This window comes from Haliotis rubra, unplaced genomic scaffold, assembly GCF_003918875.1.
Source record: "Haliotis rubra isolate DU_JTF1 unplaced genomic scaffold, ASM391887v1 Scf114, whole genome shotgun sequence".
NCBI lineage: Eukaryota > Metazoa > Mollusca > Gastropoda > Lepetellida > Haliotidae > Haliotis > Haliotis rubra.
The window spans coordinates 733,817-750,255 of record NW_025765048.1 but is presented as its reverse complement, the minus strand read 5'-3'; the positions used below and the strand labels follow the sequence as shown (position 1 = coordinate 750,255).

The 16,439-nt window shown below is 38.1% G+C and overlaps 1 protein-coding gene across 8 annotated transcripts in view; it reads left to right on the top strand.

The window, feature by feature from the left end:
- The window catches only part of LOC124252825 (nuclear hormone receptor HR96-like), a 316,210-nt gene that overhangs the window by 123,641 nt on the left and 176,130 nt on the right, over nt 1–16,439 (top strand). For 4 of the 8 annotated variants that reach the window (XM_046686544.1, XM_046686510.1, XM_046686537.1 and 1 more), the window contains exon 1: nt 681–720. The exons of the other annotated variants lie outside the window; for them this stretch is intronic. In XM_046686544.1, the coding sequence (XP_046542500.1) occupies nt 696–720 (25 nt within the window). In that variant the 5' untranslated portion in view covers nt 681–695. Of the gene's footprint in view, nt 1–680; nt 721–16,439 lie in introns of those variants that run through there. 8 annotated transcript variants of the gene reach the window in all.

Below are 16,439 nucleotides of genomic sequence, written 5' to 3'. Positions count from 1 at the left end.
ATGGATGTCGAGTATATAGATGGATCGTGAATGGATAGATGGATGAAAGAATGATACATTGAAAGTACACATGTGCAAGGTTCAGCGTATGTTTCTGCAATTTCATTTTTTTTTTTTCAATGTTGAGTATGTTTTGTAAATTCCTGAATATATTAAGCTTGTAATGCGAGTTATGTATATGATGTTGTTTCTGCAGGTAATTTGTAGAAACTGATTTCCCTACAACTGTGAGTCATCACCTGATGGGCGGAATCTTTACAGATAGCTAGATTGTCATGATACAGTACAGTTGTTTGGCAGTACATGATAACTCACAAAACATGAAGCCATAGCAAATAATGCATGCCGTAAAATACATCCAGATTGACATGTACTATTATCAGGGAGACTTATTGCAAGTTAAGTGACTGGTGTTGAGTCGAGGAGACTGGTTTCTGGAGACCAAATTTATAGTTTCATTATCTTATGATAAGCCTGGATTTGTGTATAAGGTTGTAGCGACACCATGGGCAGGTGCCTGACCCGAGGTTACGGCTAAGGTCACCTGATTATAGAGATTACCCTGAGTGTGGGTTACGAGGTTCTACACTGAAAGTAGCGTGGAGGAATACATTGAGGATTACCTTGATCATTGATGTGTGGATTGAAGGATTTGAAAATTTAATCAACAAATGCACTGTGCAGTCGTCAACGTTATGCAGCGCAACGGGCATCTTTCAGGTGGAGTAGATATGCTTGCAGTTCCCGTTAAGTTGGACGTGATGAATGTTTCGTACGATCAGCTTATCTTGTTGTTTTAGGCATCTAGAGCATTGAGTGTAGAGAAGTGAAATGTATGTTATAGGGCTTTTTGATGTAGGTGGATTATTTATCAAAACTTCAGCAAGCCATATTAATTGAAATGATTGTGTGGTGCACTGTTGCTGTCAGAATCAGTTGAGGCCATGGCGGGAAAACTCTTTAGTGTTTACACTGGTGGAATGATTGAGATTTTAGTCTTTAGGAACAGATCTGTTTGCAGCTGAGAAGATTACTGACTGAACATACATATAGATAGTTTATGATAGGGCTTTGAGGCTTGAGATGTGGTTTGGGGGCTATCTATGCTACTGTGTTTTGAAGAACTCTCAAAGATGGCTGATTTTGTCTGGGCTAATGGTGTAAAGGGTGTAATGGTGTGTAAGTGAGTGAGTGAGTGAGTGAGTTTGCTGGGTTAACCCTGCACTGCTATATTGGGGTAATGGTGTAAAGGGTGTAATGGTGTGTAAGTGAGTGAGTGAGTTTGCTGGGTTAACCCTGCACTGCTATATTGGGGTAATGGCGATCTGTTGTACCTCACAATCCCACTGGCAGACATTGGGTACTGGGGACCTATCCTGTCCCAGGAGACAATCACAGAATACTGGGGACCTATCCTGTCCCAGGAGACAATCACAGAATACTGGGGACCTATCCTGTGCCAGGAGACAATCACAGAATACTGGGGACCTATCCTGTCCCAGGAGACAATTACAGAATACTGGGGACCTATCCTGTGCCAAGAGACAATTACAGAATACTGGGGACCTATCCTGTCCCAGGAGACAATCACAGAATACTGGGGACCTATCCTGTCCCAGGAGACAATTACAGAATACTGGGGACCTATCCTGTCCCAGGAGACAATTACAGAATACTGGGGACCTATCCTGTCCCAGGAGACAATTACAGAATACTGGGGACCTATCCTGTCCCAGGAGACAATTACAGAATACTGGGGACCTATCCTGTCCCAGGAGACAATTACAGAATACTGGGACCTATCCTGTCCCAGGAGACAATTACAGAATACTGGGAACCTATCCTGTCCCAGGAGACAATTACAGAATACTGGGGACCTATCCTGTCCCAGGAGACAATTACAGAATACTGGGGACCTATCCTGTCCCAGGAGACAATAACAGAATACTGGGGACCTATCCTGTCCCAGGAGACAATTACAGAATACTGGGGACCTATCCTGTCCCAGGAGACAATTACAGAATACTGGGGACCTATCCTGTCCCAGGAGACAATTACAGAATACTGGAGACCTATTCTGTCCCAGGAGACAATTACAGAATACTGGGCACCTGTTCTGTCCCAGGAGACAATTACAGAATACTGGAGACCTATTCTGTCCCAGGAGACAATAACAGAATACTGGGCACCTGTCCTGTCCCAGGAGACAATCACAGAATACTGGAGACCTATTCTATCCCAGGAGACAATTACAGAATACTGGGGACCTATCCTGTCCCAGGAGACAATCACAGAATACTGGAGACCTATTCTGTCCCAGGAGACAATAACAGAATACTGGGCACCTGTCCTGTCCCAGGAGACAATCACAGAATACTGGAGACCTATTCTATCCCAGGAGACAATAACAGAATACTGGGCACCTGTCCTGTCCCAGGAGACAATTACAGAATACTGGAGACCTATTCTGTCCAAGGAGACAATTACAGAATACTGGAGACCTATTCTGTCCAAGGAGACTATCACAGAATACTGGGTCCACAGAAAGAGAAGTTGTAATCGAGAATCCTTATTGACCAGACGTCATCAGCGATGAGGATGTATAAACAGCGTTCTATACTGAATAAATATATCATATACACGCTGCTGCAGCTAAACAGGATGAAACTCAGTTTTATACCATGAAATACGGGGATGAATTTATCAGTTTCATAAATCTCTCTTTCTAGTCCAGACTCTCTGGAATATTTGTTTGAAGAGTCTTTCACAACGTTGTTAATACGCTTACAGATTTCTTTCAGACGATTGGTGTATTGACATCTGATGTACATGAACATATGGAATGGCCTCAGTTATGGATTTCTTTACTGGTTATGATTTATTTTTATTGATAAGACATACTAAAATACTTGCCACTTGTTTTAAAATAACAGAAAGTGAAGATTCTTTCTTGAAAGATGGAGGTAGCTGCAGATTAATGTTGATGGTATGTCACTGAAATGAACAAGTTGCCATTTTCAGCTGCTGGAGTCTTTTATTTCTTTTGATAGGAAATAGAGCATGAAATTGAAGCTAAACCCTGCTAAAATGGAGATAACTGCCCGACCGGATGCTGATAACCTTCTTTATGGACTTGCTTAACAACACTCAAAGTGAAATAACTGTCAGCTTGTCCTAGGGCTTTTAGTAATTATTGAAACATTGTTGTTCATTTAAAATGTCAAACATAGATTAATTCAATAAGTTTGTTATCACTGTCAAAGCATGTGGCTATCAATTCTAATTTATGTCAATGCAAGCTCATTGATGCAGAAAATTTAATGTGTTTTTTTTTTTGTCATGGATGAAGATAGTCTTAAAGGAGGCGATTGTATTTCAAAGGTTTTCGGTAGATATTTTATATTGATCTCAGGAATGTTGAAATGGTTCTGTAAGAATTTAAATGACTGAAGTTCTACTTTCTAAAATCACTCCTGTAAATGCACTGTTGATGCCAGTTTGGCAAATGTCTGAAGAAAGCAATACATAACGCCTATCACAGATAAATGATACCATTTTGTATCCTTCTGTATTGGGTATATATCTTGAGGTATTGAAGATCAAGGGTAATACCTTACTGTTAGCGCTAATCTGAACTTCATGGATTAACTCTTTACATTCTTTACATTATCACATTATTTTCATGTTTCCAAGTCAGGTAGGTGGTGTCGGTTGGTTGGCTGGGACACTCACCAAGGTGTAGGATTGTCTCTTCATAACCAGGGTGGTGAGGTAGCCTCGTGGTCTGCTCATCATGCAGAAAAGTCCTGGGTTTGATTCCCAACATGGGCTCAATGTTTGAAGCCCATTTCTTGTGTCCACTTTCGTGATATTGCAGGAAACTAGATGTAATTTAGGAATTAATGTGAAACATAACTCTTGTTATGTTTCAGAATATGCAGTTTATAGAAAGATAATAGTTTATAGATTTTGAAGATGCTTTCCTCAGTGGTGAACATATGGAATGGTCTCAGTACTGAAAGGGTTAATGTGTGAATAATGCTTTAAGATTCTCATCCAAGACCTCATCAACAACTGAAGCAAAAGCTGTAGCCAAGCACATTGTCATCCTTGCCACAATCCCCCAGTCCATAATTAGCTTGTGCTGGAAATACCTAACGATGAACTGGGCTAACGAGCTCCCAGCAAATGATGGCAGTTAGACGTATTACCGTTGAGGTTGTTGCTTACAAGATACAATGTGTCTCTAAGGCTTTGTCAAGAAATATGAGACCAAAAAAATTTGATTTGAGACTGTGTGGGCTGGAATCGAGATGAATTGTGATTTTTGATCTGAAAATAGGTCTGTAGTTGCTGCATTGTTGATATCTTAATGTGGAGTCACATTCAGAGTACATTAAGCTGGAGGATAGAGTTTGTATGTAGCCAGCTTACTGATACCTTATCTTCAACAGCTTTTGTACAGTCGGCAAAAATATTTTTGAATTATAAAAACATTGTATACTCTGTCCATTTTTGGACTTGGAATTATAAAAACATTGTATACTCTGTCCATTAGTGTGTTACACTTATACTTGTAATATATAATTATATACTTGTAATGAATATACTAAATTTAAAAAACAACACAACTCGGCTTTAAGGTGAGTGTGTGTAACATTTTACGTCACATGGCCATTATTTCAGTTGTGTAGCGACAAGACCTGCACCTCAGCTTTATGTAAAACTTATCTTGCACTGTTTGAGGATGAATTCATCTGACGTTTCCACTATTAATGTACATTAAAACAAGGATAAAATCCTGTTTTAATTGATTCTTCTGATTCAAGATGTTTAAACGAAGTGGGAAAAGACAGTAGTGGAAGTTGGCCGTCAGTTTAATGTATATCCTTCTTCCCTTCCACGTAACAATCCGTATGACTCAGGGACCACAATTTGCCGTTATTTACTCTATCTAGATTTGACAATAATAACAGGTTGTTATATGATAACTGTTCCGTATCACACATCGGTGAGATACTTGTGACTTGCACGGAGGCTGTAACCAATCAGTTGGTTATACATGTCCTGTAATGGGACAAATTGCAAGATTCATTCAAGGGCGAAATACTATTTTCCTCTCACGACCAATACGTCACGGACCATTGATTTCCATTGACCCTGACCTTTGGAAACTTCAAGTTGATGTCCGTCTTATTGAAGTGGGATTTCGCGCTTGATATATAAATGATTATGTGGTCTTCACCGAAATGCCCTCTAGGATAATCCCTTGACCCCCGTGGGACAAATAGCTTAATCATGATGGCAATGGAAACATTGGTGATAGGATAATAACACTCGTAGATCAGGGAAGTTTTAGGTAGGTTTTAGTGGCCACAGCCATTATTGTTGACAATTTGGATTTAGGACGTTTATGAGATTATAATGATGATGAATGCTATGATTGAATGGCGAAGGAAATAAATGAACAATCACATAACAATGTGTATGGTGGCATGATTAGTAGGGCAGGGAATACAGCAAGGACATGAAACACGATAATTGTTACTTGTCATGATGATCATGATTGTTATGGGTTCAAGGTTGGAAGATTTTGTAAATAAGAATCGAGTGAGAGTGAGTGAGTGTGTTGGGTTTAACGCCACTTTGACAAAGCAACCTCTGTTTCCTCTGTGAACAGTATTCCAGTCATGCTGTGGCCTTCAGCTCAACATGGGAGGAAGGACCAAAGTGATGCAGATCGTAGGCATTTTCCACTTTGGTGAGACCCACGAGCACTGCACCGACAAATGTAGAACCACGATTCTAAGCCACAATCATAAATCTCTGGCATTCACAAAGAATGCAACTCTACAGCCTGAGATGACTGCGCCAAATCTGCCTCATGATAATGATGATGATGATGATGATGATCTTCATACAGATAATTCCCTAAGGCATGTTGATATTAGGTCAATGCCACAATCAACAGAAACAGATCACGGTAAATATGATCCCCTCACAGTCAGCGGGTGTCCTAGTGATAAAAAGTTACGTTCTTCACACAAAAGACTGATTCTAGTTTCCCCATGGTGATGCGTCTTGAATATTGCTGAATCAGCATAAATTTGTACTCACTCACTCACCCTCAAACTGTCCCTGTGCAATGTACTTTGAACTATGAACACATATGAAGCATTGTTCCTGTTTACCTATTTAATGATCATGGCGTTCCAGTGAAGACTGCTTCAAGATTATCTTCCAGCTCCTCATTAGCAATCATTGAAGAAAAAACTATATCATCTTGTCCCAATTCCCTTGTCAGAATGACAGTTCTATTAGATTGTCACTGTGGCGTTTCCATGGATGTCATTCCCGCACGTCTCTACGTGAACTCCGCATTTTCCATCATTTACACACCTCTATCCATCATTTACAAATTGGCTATCATGTTCGTGGCCAGAAATGAATATGTTTGGATACAATTAGACCAATTTCATTGTTGTGTCTGTGTTTTGATAGTTGGTGGTCGACAGCTCCCAGACAAGAATCATCTGAAAAAAGAAAATATATTCGACATTTGACATTTGCACTTCCTGAACAGTGTACTGTGGTGATAAACATGCAAGTTATTGTTTGCAGTACCGGGGCAAATATTTTGGCTTCCAGTTCTCATAATGTGATTATGGATGATGCTGGGTTGGAGAACAGCACACTGTTGCTTGACTAAATAAATTTGTACATATTATCAAGAACGTCCCAATTTCTTTCAAGTGTGTTTCAAAACAATATTGAGTCAACATATTTCACCGTGATGAGAAGACAAGGGTCTCATGGAGTGTTTTTGAATCTGGCAAGGTTTGCCGATGACAAACACTGTGTCAAAATATCACTGGCTTGCTTGAAAGCTACATCGAAGAAGTGTACATACAGCCAGAATAGAATGTTATTTCTCGCTCTGTGGGCAAAAAATCGGCAAATATTTCAGCAAGTAGGAAGCGGAGCGACTGGGGTTGTGACTGGGGTTGTGAGTGGGAGCGAAACCTGGCCTGCTCTTTCACAGGTTTCCCAGTGTACTTGATGGAAGCATGGTATATACATTGTGTGTTTGTTGGGATATATTGGTATATTTCTTTTTAAAAGAAAAGGTACTTGCAATCATGCAGTTTACAAGCTTAATTCTACATATACTATTCAAAATTTATTAGGGTGGTGGGGTAGCCTGGTGGTTAAAGCGTTGGCTCGTCACGCCGAAGACCAGGGTTCGATTCCCCACATGGGTACAGTGCGTCAAGCCCATTTCTGGTGTCCCCCACTGTGATATTGCTGGAATATTGCTGTAAATACCAACTCACTCACTCACTAAATTTATTAAAAGCTGCAAATTATATTTGCACACATATATTACTCAAGTTCAAGAATGCCAGTTTCTTTCATATGATGACAGTTAATCTGTCACTTCTCGCTTGCATGATGTGTAATGTACTGATGTACAGGTCTGTGAATTATTGGCTAGTGTTAGAAACACTTGTCTTGCTGTGTTAGTGAGTGAGCTGGTTTTATTCCCCTTTCAACAATGCTGCGGCTATGGTTGGGGACACAAGGAATGTACACATGGGAATCAAACCAGGTTTTATATCTTGAAGGGCACATGTATCTAGCCCACCCCACTGCCCTTTATCTTGTCTGAACAATTTCTTCAAATTTCAATGTGGGTACACACATTATTTTCATTTGTCTTCACCAGTGCCATGATGTTACCTGAATTTTTATGTGATTATGTCACTCACTAACTCGACAATAACTGGGTTTTCTTTTTCTATGGTATCGGGGGTTATGTTAAATTCTTATATGCATTTAAGTGTACAATTGCTTGTATGGATATTCAGATTTATTGCAAATGGGTTTCTGTTCATCCTACACCGACTTTCAGCTTGATACAACACTGCTGTACACTCCGTGACCTTACGACTCCTCGATATCTCTCATTTATACATATGTGTCAGTGGATTGAGTTTCTTAGGTAATAATAAACTTAATGATTTTAACCCTTAACAACTAGCAGTTGCTGTATCACCTGGCTGGGCATCTGTCAGAGGATATAACGTGTTAAGTTATAAACTTGATCTTGACCCAATAAATCCACACTCCCCATAACATTCAGTGGTTATCGGTAAGGGTGACCCGGTTGAATGCAACAGCTATAACAGTAAACTCAGATTGACAGTACATTCTTCATGACCCTTCAAGTATCTGGAAGCCCAGCCATAACTTGGACGCCAATATTGTTGGCATGTTTGTAAACTTTAATAAGGCCAGACCAATTTTATTTCTTGTTTTACGGATTTATGTACTCAGATAACTTAAAGGCAGCAGGGAAAAAAAATAAAATATAATCACCAGTCAAAGTAATATTCCTTCTAAATATTAAAAGTATTTTACTTTTGGTAATTTATGAAGTGTATATGGGGCAAAAAAAAACCCCAAAACAAAACATTTTCTTGTAAGTTTACATTTTTGGCCAATAAAAACATTAGGCTTTTATTTTTGGAGCGGGGAAAATTAATTTATATTTTTTTTCTTATTCTTGAAAAAATATGACCGGCGGATTTCGTAAAACAAGAAATATAATTGGTCTGGCCTAACTTCATGCTTGGGTCATGCTTCTTGAAAATTAAACACTCTTGTTGTTTTTTGGCCTAATAAATGATTTGTTTGTTGTTTAATGATGCACTCAGCAATAATCCACCTATTTGACGGTAGCAATAATCCACCTATTTGTGGTAGCAATAATCCACCTATTTGACGGTAGCAATAATCCACCTATTTGATGGTAGCAATAATCCACCTATTTGTGGTAGCAATAATCCACCTATTTGACGGTAGCAATAATCCACCTATTTGACGGTAGCAATAATCCACCTATTTGACGGTAGCAATAATCCACCTATTTGACGGTAGCAATAATCCACCTATTTGACGGTAGCAATAATCCACCTATTTGATGGTGGACTGTAAATAATTATATCTGGATCAGACAATCTAGTGATTGATATCATGAGCAATCTATACAGTTGGGATGTGATGACAAACGTCAGCCAAGTAAGTGAGCCAGACCCCCTCATTGCCTCTGGAAACCAGCACGAGTTGTTGAACACCAACAATCATGTGGGAGATGTTCTCCAAAACCAGGATTTCCTATTCAGCAGATATAATGTCAAGTTTGTAGATGAATTTATAACTAAAGTAACTAAATGCTCATCGAACTGCTGAAGGTCAAGAAGGCTTGTTGTAGCCAAGGACCAAGTTTATTCAAACACCAAACTTGATGTTTTTAATGTGAAATTTCATACAAGCACATTCAGCACCAAAGGGATGTATTATATTAAACATCAAGTCACAAATTTTTAACAAGATTTGTTCACAAAATTCATTTATGTGCGAGACAACATGCCAAAGTCATTTAGAACTTTGGAGAATTCCAATCTTCAGTTCTATTCAAGAAATTAAAAAACATTTTGAATCTGTTCAATCATGCGATGTATATTCCGTATTCCAGCTTGTAGTTGGAGTAGCTCTGTTTACACTGCAGTGATCAGGGAGAGAAGGCGACGGTGAACAGAGATCTTGTCTCCCAGAAACATGCAATATTCTCAGGGATGAGAACCTCCCGCTTCTTGAAGTCATCATTACTATACAGCCAATAATGTGTTTTATTATCTGCCCATGTAAACTTAGGATAGTAATACAGGGGCGCAATACGGTTGACGTGGTGAAGTTCCGTATTGTACCCTAGATTCTGTATTGAACCCCTGCCGGTTCTACTGATTTTGTTTTAACTCATTGTTTCTTTCGCTTCAATGACATCTTCTCGGTCAATACAAAACATCCAAATGCACTAGTATGACGTTCTATATATTTATCATTGGGGTGATACCTGCTGGTAGGTGAGCCAGTAGGAAGTGATGTGGATGAGAGATGTATACTGTTGGTATAACTGAGCGGACAGGAGATGTTGATGGTCTATGTCTGTCTGTGTATGAGAGATATACTGTTGTATTGGTCTGGGAGTCCCAACCAGTGTTGCTGAAGCAGTAAAATGGGAGCCCTGACGTGGAAGAGCCTGAGTACTTACACCATTTCTGGTGGTTGGGTAAAGTCGCACATGGTAGAAATGATGATTGTGAGAGTTAGTGTTGTATTTGTCCAAGATTGGAGGTTAATAGCCGCTAGGTGCTCGCAGGCCGGATTGTTGTAGGGGAACTCCACATTGCCCCGGTCTGTAACGACCCACAAAACACTGATGCAAAGGCTAAAGTGGCCTTCCCCTCAGACATGGAGATGAGGAAAGTTTATCGCTGCCACATGGCACTGGTGGGTAGACTTGCCCTGTGCTCCTTTCTTGGGAATTGTAGGATGAAGATGTGCTCTTGCAGCAAATCAAATCAAATATTTATTGTGCAAACGTTCCATACAGAAACAGTGACAATATTCTATAAACTACATAAACAAGATATATAATGAATCACATATACATGATGAGCAACAAAACATATAATAATACAAATGTGTATAATAATAATAATGGCCTAGGACAATCAGATCTTCTATATTTGTTTAAAGTTGTACTATGTGGTAGCAAATAATTTCTATACTATTTGGATCATTATTTCTAAAAAGGAGGTTAAATGTTTCAGTGGTAGTAAGTCTGAGAAAGTTTAGAGGAAAGGGAGTTAAATAAGGACTTTCTTGCATCTGAATATTTAGTGCAACACATGAAATGGTGTTCTTCATCCTCAAATTGGGGTAGCCTAACAGAGCACTGATCACCGAAGAGGTTCAATCCCCCATGGGCACAAGTGTGAAGCCCATTTCTGATGTCTTGTTCTGCTGGAATATTGCTAAAAGTTAAAACCAAACTCAGTCAGTCAGTCAGTCTTCATCCTCAAGGACAGAGCATTTATCAGACAGACGGTCCTCCAAAGGTGTAGAAGGTCTTGTTCTCCTACCCAGTTCAATCCAGCATGAGTAGACCGTGGTGGAACGGGTGAAGATGTGTCCTTGTTCCTCCATTTTAGGATCTTCGTTAAATGTTCACTGAAAATACTTTCAGACATTAAACTTTCCTGTGAATTTGTTGGAAAGTGCTGAAATAATACTTTCATGATAACATTTATGTAAAATGTAGACTTGATCTTGTCCCCGTGAAGAATTTCAAGCATTGAGACGAGTGTGAGTGGGTGAAGTTTTACATCATGTAAAGTAACAATCCAACAGTATCACAGTGATTCACCTAATTATATATCATGTTTCTGTTGTTTATGGAATATTGTCACTGTTTCTACATGGAAATCAGAAATCATGTGGTATAATGACATGGAAATAATATATGAGGAAACTATGGTAATATACAGAATTCATTTAAAGTTGTGAAGATAGTGACATATTTGGGAATTGTTTCAAGACTTCTATTTATGAAAATTATTGGAAATAATTAGGAAGATATACCAAACATTTTGTGTGATGAGACTTCATCACCAAGCAGACTATATATACCCTTGGTGTCAGCCATCTTGTCTCAGTGATGAACATATATCTGGTCATCTGCTGGATGCTGGACATGCTCTGCTCCTGGAAGTTCCGACATGAAAGGACCTGGGGACAAAGCTGCTGTGACATAGTATCGTGGAGAATGTCCATGGTTGATTGTGTGGAGGAATGGTGGAGGTGAGGCTGCTGGATCAGGTGGCAGAGCAGAGACTGATGTGCCTTGCTTCGGTTCATCCCTACAAGATGGCTGGAAGCACAGGAATACCTCTGACACATAACAAGAGGCTAAGCTATGTGCACCTTCTAAATAGGATTGTAGCAAGAAGTGGCAGAGATAGACTTATGTGTAAATAGGATTGTAGCAAGAAGTGGCAGAGATAGACTTATGTGTGTAAATAGGATTGTAGCAAGAAGTGGCAGAGGTAGACTTGTGTGTGTGTAAATAGGATTGTAGCAAGAAGTGGCAGAGATAGACTTGTGTGTAAATAGGATTGTAGCAAGAAGTGGCAGAGATAGACACTTGTGTGTAAATAGGATTGTAGCAAGAAGTGGCAGAGATAGACTTGTGTGTAAATAGGATTGTAGCAAGAAGTGGCAGAGATAGACTTTGTGTAAATAGGATTGTAGCAAGAAGTGGCAGAGATAGATTTGTGTGTAAATAAGATTGTAGCAAGAAGTGGCAGAGGTAGACTTGTGTGTAAATAGGATTGTAGCAAGAAGTGGCAGAGATAGTCTTGTGTGTAAATAGGATTGTAGCAAGAAGTGGCAGAGATAGTCTTGTGTGTAAATAGGATTGTAGCAAGAAGTGGCAGAGATAGACTTGTGTGTAAATAGGATTGTAGCAAGAAGTGGCAGATGTAGACTTGTTGTGTGTAAATAGGATTGTTGCAAGAGTTGAATTGAGTTGAGTTGGGCTTTATGTCACATCGGCATTATTCCAGCCATATAGTGACGAGAACAAGTCTGCATTAATAAACATTGTAAGTACAGAGTCAAAATGAGTTTTATTTCAAAAACGTATATTCATCACATTATCATTTAAAAACAGAAAAAGTCATAGTGGCAGAGGTAGACTTGTTGTGTGCTCTCAGAGTAAATAGAATTGTAGCAAAGAGTGACAGGGTAACCTTTGCCACATACGCAATGTGAAATATTTATGAAGATAGGTAGTCATTAAAATTGTTTTCCAGATTCAGAAACTAAAATGATTAAATTGTACACTAAGAAAAAGAGTTACATGATCCAATTTTAGAAATTCAAATTGCTTGTTTTCAGAATGTGAATTGCCCATAATTGACAGGCAAGTACTGTGTAGTTTTACAGCTGTATTGATATGGCCAGTCTTCAACATAAAACATCTTAGGCTGACACACACAAAGTATAAAAGTGCAATATCTACTGGAGTAATCAGCTCAGATTTTGGGGTGGCACTTTTTTATGTTGGTAAATGTTTTCAACATCAGACTGAGTGTTAGATTTAGATAGAAAGACTTTATTGATCGATATGAACACATTAGCACTTGCAGCAAAAACATGCAGCATGAAATGAAAGGAACAGGAGAACATATCGGTGGGATTAGTTGAAACATGCAACAGAGGAAACTTGTCAAGTGATGTCTGTGTTATTCAAATTGAAGCCTTTGGAATGAAAATCGAAACAGCAGTCTATCTATATCAGTATGCAACATTACCTAAGATCCATGCAATGCAGAAGGCATCTGTTTTACAAGCATCTTTGTGTGATATTGATAATTGAAAAATTATGAAATAATGCTGATGAAATTGTGATTTTTTAAATGTGAATTTTGTACAATATGCTGAAATGTTACAGAAAAGTAAGAATAAGGCAGCAAGTTTCTGGTGTTCTTTTCAAGTTCTAAGTTGTGCTGCTAAGGCGAAAAGGGTCGTGAATAATTTTAGTGATATGATAAAAACTTGCAATCTTTGGAGATTCTTTATCTTTTTATGGAGTTTTGATGTGGGGTGATATTGTTGCTGGTTTTTATGAGTTCTCAACTTGTTTGTTAGCATTTTTGATTAACTTTATTGTGATTTTATGCATGGAATCGTCAGTTCACATTAAGCGGAACTATTCAGACATGTTGGAGTGAGGTAGACTCATTAGTTTTAGGAGAAACAATGAATTGTAAATTATCGCCATTGATACACCAATCCACTTCTTCCACTGACTTGAGTTCCCCAGTATTAAATTCTCAGATCATCAATGAAAGTTCCCAGTAAAATTGGAATTTCATCCAGAATGCGGGCATCTTGAATGGTATGCTTATCTCGCTGCCTCCCAGGGTAAGCAGTTTCTGTTAAAGGAATCAATTTTTTTTTAAGACATGGCTGTCAGTGTGTAATGATAAATATCTCATAATGGGTCTTCTGTTGCTGAGACCCTGGTTCCGGAGTTTGGTGGCACGGCAGATATGTACCCAAATACATATTTGTGAAAATAGATATCCCTCATGTTCTTCCATTTCCTTGGCAAAATCTTGAAAACGAAAACAATATGGAAGAAACGTCTTGTCTGAGTGATGAGCCATTTTCTATGAGACATGGAAATTTGAAAGAGGAGAAAATGTGTTTGAAAAGTATAGTGTTTCGAAAATGAATGAGTTTCTTTCTCATCAATGAGCTTCAAATCTGGTGTAGATTGTCAGGAATAGTATTGTAGATGAATATTTAATGTTAATGTCCTTTTCTAGACCATAAATAATTTATCAATTTGCAAACAGAAACTTTTTACGTGTATTTTGTCATATTGATAATCTGATTAAATGTGAACGTTTGAATAATAGCTGCATCAGAAACATGTCGTGTGGGTGGCAGTTAAATATCATTTTGACATTTGCCTATGTTGAGAGTGTGACGTTAAGGAATTATGCATGTGGCATAGCCAATCTTCTACTTAATTAGAAAAGCAGTTTTATTTGAAAAAGAAAGTTGAATATGAAATTTTGTGTGGAAATAATTATTTATCGTAGGAAATGATGTGTTAAGATGTGTTAAGAGGCTATGCTTACATCTACTTGACATAATGTGTTCAAGTGACCTGGACTAGTTAGTGTATTATGATGAAATAATTATCTATTAGCCCGCCTAATACACTGGAATGTTATACTATTAATGATTCATCTTAATTTGAGCTAAGTTGATGGGAAGTTGATGAGTATGTGCAGAAGGGAGTCTGTGGGAGGTGTTATAGCTATCTGTATCCTGGGTCCTCTGTGCTTGTTGTCATAACAACCAGCTGGAATCAAACCTGTTGTCATGATGTCAATCACTGGTTTGTCTGGCTGATGTGATATAACTGGAATATTGCTGACTGATATAACTGGAATATTGCTGACTGTGATATAACTGGAATACTGCTGAATGTGATATAACTGGAATATTGCTGTGATATAGCTGGAATATTGCTAACTGTGATATAACTGGAATATTGCTGACTGTGATATAACTGGGATATTGCTAATTGTGATATAACTGGAATATTGCTGACTGTGATATAACTGGAATACTGCTGAATGTGATATACCTGGAATACTGCTAACTGTGATATAACTGGAATATTGCTGACTGTGATATAACTGGAATATTGCTAACTGGGATATAACTGGAATATTGCTGACTGATAGAACTGGAATATTGCTGACTGTGATATACCTGGAATATTGCTGACTGTGATATACCTGGAATATTGCTGACTGTGATATATCTGGAATATTGCTGACTGTGATATAACTGGAATATTGCTGACTGTGATATAACTGGAATATTGCTGTGATATAGCTGGAATATTGCTAACTGTGATATAACTGGAATATTGCTGACTGTGATATAACTGGAATATTGCTAACTGTGATATAACTGGAATATTGCTGTGATATAACTGGAATATTGCTAACTGTGATGTAACTGAAAAGTTGCTAATTGTGATATAACTGGGATATTGCTAATTGTGATATAACTGGGATATTACTAACTGTGATATAACTGGAATATTGCTGACTCTGATATAACTGGAATATTGCTAACTGTGATATAACTGGAGTATTGCTGACTGTGATATAGCTGGAATATTGCTAATTGGGATATAACTGGAATATTGCTGTGATATAACTGGAATATTGCTAATTGTGATATGACTGGGATATTGCTAAGTGTGATATAACTGGGATATTGCTAACTGTGATATAACTGGGATATTGCTAACTGTGATATAACTGGGATATTGCTAACTGTGATATAACTGGGATATTGCTAACTGTGATATAACTGGGATATTGCTAACTGTGATATAACTGGGATATTGCTAACTGTGATATAACTGGGATATTGCTAACTGTGATATAACTGGAATATTGCTAACTGTGATATGACTGGGATATTGCTAATTGTGATATAACTGGAATATTGCTAACTGTGATATGACTGTAATATTGCTAACTGTGATATAACTGGGATATTGCTAACTGTGATATAACTGGGATATTGCTAACTGTGATATAACTGGAATATTGCTAACTGTGATATAACTGGGATATTGCTAACTGTGATATAACTGGAATATTGCTAACTGTGATATAACTGGAATATTGCTAACTGGGATATAACTGGGATATTGCTAACTGTGATGTAACTGGAATATTGCTAACTGTGATATAACTGTAATATTGCTAACTGTGATATAATATTGCTAACTGTGATATAACTGGGATATTGCTAACTGTGATATAACTGGGATATTGCTAACTGTGATATAACTGGGATATTGCTAACTGTGATGTAACTGGAATATTGCTAACTGTGATATAACTGGGATATTGCTAACTGTGATATAACTGGAATATTGCTAACTGTGATATAACTGGAATATTGCTAACTGGGATATAACTGGGATA